General features: G+C 33.5%; 3 protein-coding genes and 1 non-coding gene across 6 annotated transcripts; 3 read left to right on the forward strand and 1 right to left on the reverse strand.

Moving 5' to 3' along the window:
• The first annotated feature begins 25 nt into the window (after positions 1–25).
• LOC105628649 (beta-glucosidase 13) lies at positions 26–6,230 on the forward strand. Of its 3 annotated transcripts, none has more exons than XM_089722442.1 (13): positions 26–271; positions 354–423; positions 1,041–1,099; positions 1,277–1,352; positions 1,438–1,515; positions 1,657–1,744; positions 1,838–2,093; positions 2,189–2,304; positions 2,500–2,714; positions 2,805–2,836; positions 5,673–5,775; positions 5,877–5,985; positions 6,062–6,230. In XM_089722442.1, the coding sequence occupies exons 1-13, from the start codon at positions 116–118 to the stop codon at positions 6,228–6,230; spliced, it is 1,527 nt and encodes a 508-aa protein (XP_089578568.1). In that variant the 5' UTR covers positions 26–115. The 3 variants fall into 3 exon arrangements, with proteins under 3 accessions (XP_089578568.1, XP_020532858.1, XP_012065488.1); XM_012210098.4 differs by lacking the exons at positions 5,673–5,775; positions 5,877–5,985; positions 6,062–6,230 and adding exons at positions 2,948–3,050; positions 3,150–3,246; positions 3,336–3,757 and having other exon boundaries at positions 29–271; XM_020677199.3 differs by lacking the exons at positions 5,673–5,775; positions 5,877–5,985; positions 6,062–6,230 and adding exons at positions 2,948–3,050; positions 3,336–3,499 and having other exon boundaries at positions 28–271.
• LOC105628788 (tobamovirus multiplication protein 2A) lies at positions 3,806–5,162 on the reverse strand. Its single transcript, XM_020677201.3, has 5 exons — positions 4,800–5,162; positions 4,437–4,536; positions 4,263–4,343; positions 4,071–4,175; positions 3,806–3,993 (listed from the first exon to the last, which is right to left on the reverse strand). The coding sequence occupies exons 1-5, from the start codon at positions 5,030–5,032 to the stop codon at positions 3,823–3,825; spliced, it is 690 nt and encodes a 229-aa protein (XP_020532860.2). The 5' UTR covers positions 5,033–5,162; the 3' UTR covers positions 3,806–3,822.
• Positions 6,231–6,585: 355 nt separating the features above from the next.
• Positions 6,586–6,782, forward strand: LOC119371219 (U2 spliceosomal RNA). The gene has a single exon (XR_005178798.1). It is a non-coding gene; the product is annotated as a U2 spliceosomal RNA (small nuclear RNA).
• LOC105628650 (beta-glucosidase 12-like) lies at positions 6,602–11,094 on the forward strand. The gene is made up of 13 exons (XM_012210099.3): positions 6,602–7,587; positions 7,788–7,857; positions 8,150–8,208; positions 8,302–8,377; positions 8,504–8,581; positions 8,670–8,757; positions 9,036–9,291; positions 9,464–9,579; positions 9,675–9,895; positions 10,002–10,033; positions 10,125–10,227; positions 10,312–10,420; positions 10,787–11,094. Exons 1-13 carry the CDS (start codon positions 7,447–7,449, stop codon positions 10,953–10,955), a joined length of 1,518 nt encoding a protein of 505 aa, XP_012065489.3. The 5' UTR covers positions 6,602–7,446; the 3' UTR covers positions 10,956–11,094.
• The last annotated feature ends 251 nt before the right edge of the window (positions 11,095–11,345 follow it).

An 11,345-nucleotide genomic window follows, 5' to 3' on the forward strand; every position in this document is an offset into this window, starting at 1 on the left:
TGGAAACTTGCTTTATCATCCTCCAATAATATTGGCAATCAAAGGGTGAAACTGAAAGTAATGCGAAGTGGGGTTTAGAGTTCAGAGACTGATTGATGGTGAAAACTAACTAAAAATGAAGATTACAGGCTCTCTATTCATATTTCTCATTTCTCTGGTTTCATCAGTGGTCTGCAGTGAAGATTCTACGGAGAGTTTGGCTTATGGTCACCATCACCGGAACAGTTTTCCGGCTGGATTTATATTTGGGACTGCATCATCTGCTTACCAGGTTTGTGCTTGGTCTCCTGTCCTGCTTGTTTATGGGCAAGTTGAATAATGTTGTTGTGATTAATGTATTTCTGATTCTTCAGATTGAAGGTGCAGCAAATGAAGATGGTAGAGGACCAAGTATATGGGACACCTTCAGCCAAAAATATCCTGGTTCCTCTCTCTATCTCTCCTTTTCTCATCATATGTAATTTGTACATTCCAAATTTATTATATTGTATCAAAATCAAAATTACAGATTGAATTGAAGTCTAAGAGTTAACAAATAATACCTTCCTAGTTTCAAGAATAAATGTCCATGTTTTTTCCCCTAATATTTATCAGAAAAGAAAGAAAATTAGAAAAGATGAATCTTACTGCCTGCTTGGTAGGAGAGAATAGCTCAAGAAAGAAAGAGAGGGGAAAGAAAGGGGGTGTCTGGAAATTATCATTCTACCCTTTGGGAACCTTGAAGACAGGCAGAGGCTGGTTAAAGGGTTTAAAAGAGTGGGCCCCACAAAAACTGTTTCAGTGCAAATTGAAGAGAAACCCAGGGGAAGCATGAATTTTCAGTGCTGTGGCCAAGATTAGGAAAGCAAATATCCTATGTCACCAATCAGTATTCATTTCCCCACCTCACATTTTTTTGTCTTTTTTTCCCCCAAAACAAAGCATTAGGCTTTGAGCCGTATATGGTGTAATTGTATATTAACTAAGCTTTGAAGCATCATATTCTCCTAATGGAATAACATAAAACTGTACTTTGACAATAGTTTTGGTTGGTTCTGTAGAGAAGATAAAGGACCACAGTAATGGAAACATTGCCGTCGATTCATATCATAGGTACAAGGTAAATATCCTTTCACATGCACATTTTGTTCCTACTTTTATATGTCAATATGTTGCTAGTATCACTACTCACGCCTACCTTGCAAGTCTTTTTTTGGGAATTTTTAATAGTGTGTTCAATCACTTTATTTTTGCTTGCATAAAGTGATGATTTTTTTGTATGGTGTGAGGACTCCAGGAAGATGTGGCTATAATGAAGTCCCTGGGTTTTGATGCTTACAGATTTTCCATTTCATGGTCTAGACTATTACCTCGTGAGTATTCACTACCAAGGTTTAAAGGTTTTATGGATAAAGGTTTAAACTTTAAAGGTATTCATATTTTAAATTCTATATATAGGTGGTCACCTTAATGGAGGAGTAAATCAAGCAGGCATTAATTACTACAATAATCTGATCAACGAACTCCTATTGAATGGTCGGTATTCAGAATTGGACATTTTGCTCTTGTATAAAACATTGTACTCTTGTTCTTTACATCTCTAATAAGTGAAAATAAGTGAATGTATTAGTTTATTTTGATGTGATTTAAATCAATAGTTGCTGCTATATCATGAAGGAATCCAACCTTTTGTGACTTTATACCACTGGGATCTTCCACAAGCCCTTGAAGATGAATATGGTGGTTTTTTAAGTGCCAAAATCATGTAAGTACTTGATTAATGGTCATCATCTTATGGTTGTTTATGTACAATTAAAGCTTAATGCTAATTGTTTGTTCAATTAAATTCCATATGCAGCAAAGATTTTCATGACTATGCGGAGTTATGCTTCAGCAAGTTTGGTGATAGAGTAAAGCACTGGATTACCTTGAATGAGCCACTTGTCTCTGCAGATGATGGGCATGCACGTGGCATAAAAGCACCAGGCAGGTGTTCAAAGTGGTTATCTCGAAACTGCACTGGTGGTGATTCAAGTACTGAACCATATATAGTAGGCCATTACCAACTTCTTGCTCATGCTGCTGCAGTTAAAGTTTACAGGGACAAATATCAGGTTCAGTTTTTTTTTTTCCCTCTACAGTTAAAAAAATAGAAAATTTTTTCCAATAGGTAATTTTATGAGCCTGCACCTCTTATATATATACATAGATGTCTCAAATGGGTCAAATTGGAATTACTTTAAACTGTGCCTGGATTGTACCCATGACTGAGTCAAGTCAAGACTCTAGTGCAGCATCTCGAGGCATCGCTTTCCAGTATGATTGGTAAGCATATACATCTTAGTCAGTTTTCTAAAAAAAAAAAAGAAAGTATGTCTTCTTTTCCTTTTACATCTGATTGAGTAACCACTGTTTTATTAGTGTTTTACGAATGAACTAGTCCAAATTAAATGTTCACTGGAAATCTATATGGAGAATATGCCTAATCCTAAAATGTTTCATTTATGATGATTTTTGAAGGTTTATGGAACCACTGAAGTCTGGCTCGTATCCAGTTGATATGGTAACTCATGTGGGAAAAAGATTACCTCAATTTTCTGCAGAGCAATCCTTGATGGTTAAAGGATCTTTTGATTTCATTGGCCTAAATTATTATACTTCAAAATATGCAACTGATGTTCCTTGCAAAAGTGAAAACTTAAGCTTTTCCACGGACTCTTGTGTTAAGATTACAAGTAAGCTCCTTTAGTGTTCTCAGTTCCTTTTCATTATAAGAAACCCCTACTTTTTTGGTGCTTCTAACAGATAGTAATTTGTCGCATCAGCTGAGCGAAATGGGATTCCTATTGGTCCAAAGGTAAGAATATAATTTAATTTGAACACATTGTCTAACAAAACAAAAATTTGAACCATTTGACTACTGGCCAAATTATATTTCATAATATAATCAACATAATTGAACTTGCAGACGGCATCAGATTGGCTTTATGTTTATCCTAGAGGAATCCAAGAACTTTTGCTCTACACCAAGTACAAGTTTAACAATCCAGCCATTTATATAACTGAAAATGGTAATTTGAATCAATCAGCCATTCAGGATGCCTATTTTATAAGGGAACTAATTTTTAGACTTGCTAGTTAATTTATAATCATCATAATACTTTTTGCAGGAGTTAGTGAGCTTGACACTGGTTCTTTATTGCTTGATGATGACATAAGAGTTGATTACTATAATGCTCATTTTTCATTCATAAAAAAGGCAATCATGTGAGCGATCGATATGCAGTTAATGCAATAATTTCTCAATCTCATTGTGCAATGACTAAGGATAAAGTTATATGTCTGGATTTGAACAGGAATGGTGTCAATGTGAAGGGATTTTTTGCATGGTCACTGGTAGACAATTTTGAATGGGATGATGGTTACAAAATTCGTTTTGGAATCATCTACATAGACTATACAGACAGATTGAAGAGGCACCCGAAAAAATCAGCCTTGTGGTTCAAGGAATTTCTTCATTTCGGGAATCAGACTCGACTAAAGAGACAAGATCTTGCAGTTTATTAATTAGATTGAAGAAAGAGGAAGTATGTTTTTCTGGAACTGAAAATTGTATCAAACTAAGTAAAAATATATCAACTTTCAGGACAAGTGTTCTTGCAAGTGAAGTAGCCTAAGCACATGTCTAAACAGGCAAAGTCAGTGTTTTAATAGGATCTTTTATCCATTTTCCATCGCAACCATTCATCGAATGAAATAGAATGAAATTACACAGAAATTACTAGATTAATATATAATTAAAGTGTATTATGTTGTTCGTGTGGTTCTACAATATTCAGTATCTCATTGTTTTACTGGCCTTGTCTGCTCTTTCCTACCGGTTGAAGTTGCAGCAGCAACAGGGTTGCCCCTCTTCTCAGCAGTTGGTCTCACAATCTCAGGGTACACAATCCTTTCATAGTCATTGACTCTGTTCGCATATCTTAAGTACAAAGCCACCACTAGACCAATAACCTGGAAAAAGACAAATATTTTTTTGAATATACTGCAAGAAATGTATTATAAATCTAATTTTCTTGATTTATTGTTACCTTTAGAGCAAGTGCTGCAATAATAACCCATCTGATGATTTTCCAATTCAGAGTGAAAAAGCGGTAGGTAGAGTTGAAGCTTCCACTTCTATCATTTGGCATATCCTGTGACATTGTACATAATATAACTATTCAATTAATTGGTCTATGAAAAAATTCAAATAGTTAAAAGAACAAAAAATGAAATTGTACCTTTTGCCGGTTGTGATTGAAGAACATGAAAGCAGCAGCTACTAGTTGTGCAATAAAGAGTAGAACCAAGAGTACAGAGTACTACTGACTGCTAAGAAATTGTTCACTTCATTGATAATAAGATAAAAACTTAAATAAAAAGATTGATATATATAGATCATAAGAATAGGATACAGTACACAGACAACAAGAGCTCCTTGTTGCAGCTCCTACGCATCCGAAACAGGAAATGACAATGAGGGATGCTCCAATTACCAGTAAAAGGTAAATAAACCTGCAAATTATTACTTTAGAAAATTAGTACTAACTATAATTAGACCTTCATTGTCTAATATTTATGTTGTACAGAAATGGAAATGAAAAAACGTGGAAATACGGAAACAATACAGGGAAACGACACTTCAAATATAATTTTACATGGAAAAGTGATATTTTAACCATGAACATGGATAAAAAACTTGTCCGCAATGCGAAACGCCAACGACTGGGAGTTTCCGTGCATCATAGTCTAATATAATGTGTAGTAGATAAACTTACCAAGCCACGGGAAGCCTATTTGAAAGCCAGCTAGATGCTTCAATAGCTAGTAGTGCTCTAGGTAAAGCTATCTGCTCATACTTCTTACTGTTATTATGAGAATGGCTCTCACGATCATTTTTCCAGTTGACCAAACAAAATATTCCATAAAACTCAATGGCTAGACCGATTAGAATGAAAATGAAGTTGTTTAATTTCAGCAGGAATTCTATAATAGATAATCTCTTTGCCATTTTGAAAGACAATTTCAAGAGAATCTGTCTAATAAACTCTGCATGAACAATATTTTGTTTCTTCAATCAGTAGCTATTCCTGTAGCCATTATCTCGCTCTACGAAGCTTCGGGGAGAGAAGGAAGAGACAAGAACGAGGAAGAGTGGTAGTTAAAGATTTGTCAAGTACAGTATTTATATCCTACCAACCATAATTATCCAATAAGAAACACATTGCCAATGTCAAATTTATAAATTCCTGAGGTGTACAGCTAGCTGTTCATTTCTTGTAGTCCTAAATATATATATATATAGGTTCCATGAATTTAAGCTGGCAAAAGAAGGATTCTTTCTTTCCATTTATATATATATATATATATATATATAGGTTCCATGAATTTAAAGAACGGTTTATACCTTCTCCTTATTTTGTCATTTTAGTTTCCATCATTAAAATTTGATGATTATCTGATAGTTTAATGCTAGTTCAAAATAATTTCAGCAAATATTCACTATGTACCCTTTTTGCATTAGTTAAAAAAAAAAAAAAAAACAAAATAGGAACCAAATGTTATTTGTATAACTTCTAAAAGTTACATCAAACGCTATGTTGCCGAACACAGCTCAAGGGAGTAATTAATTGTGAATGCATATGTTACAGACAGCTTTGAATTGGCTACACATCTATCCAAAGGGAATTTACTATCTCATGCTCCATGCAAGGGATAAATACAAAAATCCACCCATTTTCATAACAGAAAATGGTAAGTAATTAACTAATTAATATACAAATTCTTTTTTTTTTTTAGATGGAAATTAGCAAGCATTAACATAGCTGAAACTGATCATATATATAATTTTCCAGGTCTTGCTGATATAAATAATGCTTCATTGCCAATAAAAGAAGCTCTCAAGGATGGGTTGAAGATAAAATACTTCCATTCCCATTTGACATATCTCCTAAAGGCAATCAAGTGAGAGCTTTACTTAATTATTGTATTATATCGTAATTAGTTAATTAGTGAAATTAATTAATATTTTGGGACGCAGGGAGGGAGCTAATGTGAAGGGATATTATGCATGGTCATTCATGGATGATTTCGAGTGGGATGCTGGATTTACGATTCGATTTGGCATGATTTATGTTGATTTCAAGAACAATTTGAAGAGATATATGAAACATTCTGCTTTTTGGTACAAGAAGTTCCTTCTGCACTAAATTAAATCTCTTTGGTCATGTCTTAGATTGTTGCTCTGCTCTAGCTAGAAATGAGTCAATAAAGAGAGAATTTTCTTAAATATATGAGACCTATCTCTCTTTTTCTGCCTTCTACCTTTGCATGCAGCTGGGATTTGTTTGCTAACGGTGCCATATATGCATATGAAATATGTTATTTTCAATTTTCAAATAGGAATTAATTGATCAAGTTAATTATTATTCTATCAAAATTGTGTATATATAGCGGGGGAGAGAAGCAGAAAACGAACAGTCTTTGTAATCCCATATCGGCAAAGTAAGCTAACAAGTGCCACGCCTGGCACTATAAATAGCGAAGCTCAACGCTAAACCAAGCATACCTTTCTCGGCCTTTTGGCTAAGATCAAGTGTAGTATCTGTTCTTATCAGTTTAATATCTGATACGTGGGTCATTGGCTCACATGATATTAAATTAATTTTTTGAGGGGGAAGGCCCATCACAGTAGCTTGCTACTGGGGCTTTCACAGCGTCGCCTGTGTGTTGCACTATTGCACTGGCCTGGCGCACCCCACCAATGCTTAGTTTAAAAAAAATATATATATATCAGTTGCTTCAGGGAAAAAACTATTCAAGATAGAAATAGAATTATATGGAATGATTAAACAGGAAATATAATGCCAATCAGGTGGGTTTTCACCTGGACTATCCTCTTGTGAAATGAATTAACAAAAAAAAAAATGTTTGGCATAGGCATCCAATGAATTGTGAGGAGCGAGGGCTCTAGTCTGTTGGTTTACCAGTTGTTTTCACCAATCGGTTTGGTTGGTGGACCAGTTATGTTCAAATTAATAAAAAGACAACTAATGGCAGACGTTTGGTAGGCAGTCAACAAAAATATAGGAAAAAGTTGCAAGGTTTCGTGGAAATAATCATAGCGGCCGGCAAAAATACCAGCAAAAGTAGCCATGCAGCGCAAGATACGCTTTTATGTAATGTATTTGGTTACGTCGCTATATGAAAATGTTCGCATCTGGTAGCGGTGGCCTGCAACAAAGTACTAAAATAACAACGTCGATAGATACTTGGTAATGGTTTTATTGATAGATTTAGAGCTGCCGATTGTGCTACTGAGTGCAAAATGACAAGAATTGTCAATAAATAAAACCATTGAAAAATAAAAAAAAGAATGTAAATAGCAACTATAGTTTAACAATTGACACCATTAGAGTTATTGTAATGACGAGTGAGAAGTTCTTCGTAATAGGGTTATTGTTCTTGTCCAACTTGTTGGCTATAACAGACCTCGTCTCTGCTTCTTTTAATCGTAGCACTTTTCCTGCTGGATTTCTTTTTGGAACAGCTGCAGCTTCTTACCAGGTTTTTTTTTTTTTTTTATATATTATTATTGTTTTTCTCGGCATTTTTTGCAATTTTCTCACTCTTTTGAGATATGAGACAAATCTTGTCTCTGAATTCATAACTGTTGTTCTTCATAAATATTTTTTTCATGGATCGAATCCTAAACCTTACAGTAGTCGTCTGCTTAACTCACGGTTTTTCTTTGAATTATTTTTTAGTATGAAGGTGCTGCAAGTGAAGATGGAAAGGGTCCAAGTATATGGGATACCTTTACTCACAAATATCCAGGTCTCTCTCCATTATGTTCACTTTCATGTATGCAAATGTTTAAATTTTGACAATGAACCTATTGTATCGTGTCACTTGGAATGAACTAATCATATAGCGGCTCCAACTAATTTGGAATTAAAGTTTATTTGTTGTTCTATAGCCAATAGATTTAACGTATCAAGCAAGTGATGAAAGAAAAAAAAAAATGCGCATACCTTATTTTCTCGAATTATTTCATTATTTTAATTTTTGAAGAGCAATTTAATCTTCATCTCTATCTCAATTTAACGGTGGTATCATATAATTGCAGGAAGAATAGTTGGTGGTGCTAATGCAGATGTAGCTGTTGATTTTTACCATCGGTATAAGGTTTGTGAGTAATAATTTTTAGAGTCCACTAAGTGATAGAGATTTTCTTGTTTGTGATATATTTATACCATAGATAATTGAATATTCTAACAGGAAGATGCGAAGATCATGAAGAATTTGGGTTTAGATGCTTTCAGATTCTCTATCTCCTGGTCTAGAGTTTTACCTCGTAAGAACATTATATGCCAATCTAATGTTATGATCGGAAAAGTGGGAATTGGTTAAGCTAATAAACTTAATTAATTATTTCACCTTCAATCGATCGATTTTGAAAATGAAGCTTGTGCCTTTATAGGTGGGAATATAAGTGGAGGAGTGAATAAGAAAGGCATCCAATTCTACAACAATCTCATCAATGACCTCCTGTCACAAGGTCAATATTTTCTTTTCTTTTTCTAATCTTCTTTTGGGAAATTTAAAAAAGAAAAATTTGAATTTGTCATCTCTCATAAAACATACAGGAATACAGCCTTTTGTGACTATATTTCATTGGGATCTACCTCAAGCCCTTGAAGATGAATATGGTGGCTTTTTGAGTCCTCAAATTGTGTAAGTAAAGCAATAATTATTAATTAAAGAAACAAATATAGTGCTTAACAATAATTCTAACAATCCGAACGGACACTTTCGAGGTTGATCACTATAACTTATATCATAGGTTTGATCCTCTGTAATGCAAACTTTCTCAGACCAGCCCTTTTGCTTCTAAGGGCGAGCGGAGACTAGTTAGATTTACTATGAACTGTAAAACGGACATAGACATGATCATCTCACGGAAGTATAAAAAAAAAAAATAATTTTTTGACCCACTATATACATCCATACAGGGATGATTTTAAGGACTACGCAGAGCTTTGCTTCAAAGAATTTGGTGACAGAGTGAAGCATTGGATAACATTAAATGAACCATGGAGTTATAGCAATACTGGGTATAACATGGGCATTTTTGCACCAGGCAGGTGTTCTAAATTTATGAACCCTCAATGCTTGGCTGGTGATTCTTCAACTGAGCCTTATTTGGTTGGCCACCATTTGTTACTTTCTCATGCTGCTTCTGTAAAACTATACAAGGAAAAATACCAAGTTAGTATTCTCAATTCTTCAATACCATATATCTAAATTCACCTGATGCATAAATTTAAGGATGTCACACGTCAAATCATGTAAATTTCATGGGCAAATTAATATATTTAACCCGACTAAATTTAAGAAAGTAACTCATTTCCTTATCTTGGAAAATGATTGGATTTTGAAGGGATCTCAAAAAGGACAGATTGGGATAACACTAATTTCTCACTGGATGGAACCATACTCTAATAGTAAGTCTGACCAGGATGCTTCTAAAAGAGCTCTGGATTTCACGTATGGATGGTGAGTATAATTATCTTTTAATTACCAGAAATGACATTTATTAATCTTAAATAAAATTATACTAATTATACTTTTTTTTTTCACTTAATCAACAGGTATATGGACCCACTAACCTATGGTGAGTACCCACAAAGCATGGTTACCCTTGTTGGAAATAGACTGCCCAGATTCACCAAAGACCAATCTAAAATGGTGAAAGGATCTTATGATTTTCTTGGAGTAAATTACTATAGTGCCTTTTATGCATCTTCTGTTCCTGCTACTCCTAATCCTGTTAATATTAGCTATTCCACTGATTCCCTCACTAATTTAACAGGTCAGTTTTACCTTATTGGTTTATTTATTATTTTGAAATCATGTGATATATAATAATTTAATCTTATTTGACAACATTTTATTACCAATATATATATATTTTGTAGTTGAGCGAAATGGAATTCTTATTGGTCCAACGGTATGTTTGGGAGAAAACTGTTTTTTTAAAAAAATATTTGAAGAAAATAAGGAGAAGAAATTAATTTTTGTTTGCATAATTGAACTTGCAGGATGGTTCGATGTGGATTCACTCATATCCAAAAGGTTTACAAAATGTTCTTAAATATACTAAGGAAAAGTATAATAATCCAACAATTTATATTACCGAGAATGGTAAGGAAAGATAATTATTTATTTATTTGTACATATTAATATGCTTTTTTTAGATTAAATGTTGAAATTCATCAATGTTTTCAGGTATTGACCAATTGGATAATGGCACCTTAACACTTAAGGAGCTTCTAAATGATTCAAATAGGATAAATTATTACAACCAACATCTTTTTTTCATTCAGAAAACCATTGAGTGAGTTCTTTAGCTAATGTGCTTTTATTAAATTTGCAAAGTCCTAATCCATAAATTTAACTTTATATTTTCGACGATTATTCTTACGGCTTTTTAAACTTTGATAAGACCTATTATGACACTTCATTTTCATATTTTAGTAATAATTATGCGTTCGTTGAAGTGGAATATAAAAGTGCAAGGTTATGATTGAATATCAGCAAAGTTATTTCATTTTAACGAGTTATTATTGAAATATAACGTGAAGTGTCAGGATGGGTCCGCACAAAGTTCAAGAGGGCCAAAAGGAGAATCAGCTAAAATCCAAAATCAAATTTATGTATTTGCATATGAAATTTTTACAAATTGAGACCGTGGTATTGGCAGGGAGGGTGTTAATGTTAAGGGCTATTTTGCTTGGTCGCTACTCGATAATTTTGAATGGGCTGCTGGTTACAGTATGAGGTATGGAATCCATTTGGTAGATTACAAAGATGGATTGAAAAGATATCCCAAGAAATCTGCTATTTGGTTCAAGAAATTCCTTCAAAAATAGAGGAATTCTATAGCGATCCATTAATTATCTTGTTGCCATGTTTCATTATTTGATAATCCCATTTTGGATTAGTGATTAAAAGCTTATTATAACAATAATAATCAAATAAAATCAGGTGCTATAAATTTTGCATCGTAAAGGTTAGTGTATTTCAAAAGATTCCATATTATCGAGAGAATTTAAAATTGTTTGATATTCGGCTATTGAAAAATATATAAAGAGGTTGTGCTCGCGCAAAAAGATTTTGAGCTAAAAATTCAATTCTAGTGCTTTATATTTTTCTTTTACCTTTGTAGCGAAATAATCCTTTTAGTACGATGCTATTCTGTACGTCTCAAATTTACATTTAATGTTTTTATTTCAACATTTTGTTCATTTTAATTATGAGAT

Source organism: Jatropha curcas, chromosome 6, assembly GCF_041381405.1.
Source record: "Jatropha curcas cultivar XTBG-Jc1 chromosome 6, XTBG_Jcur_1.0, whole genome shotgun sequence".
Lineage (NCBI taxonomy): Eukaryota > Viridiplantae > Streptophyta > Magnoliopsida > Malpighiales > Euphorbiaceae > Jatropha > Jatropha curcas.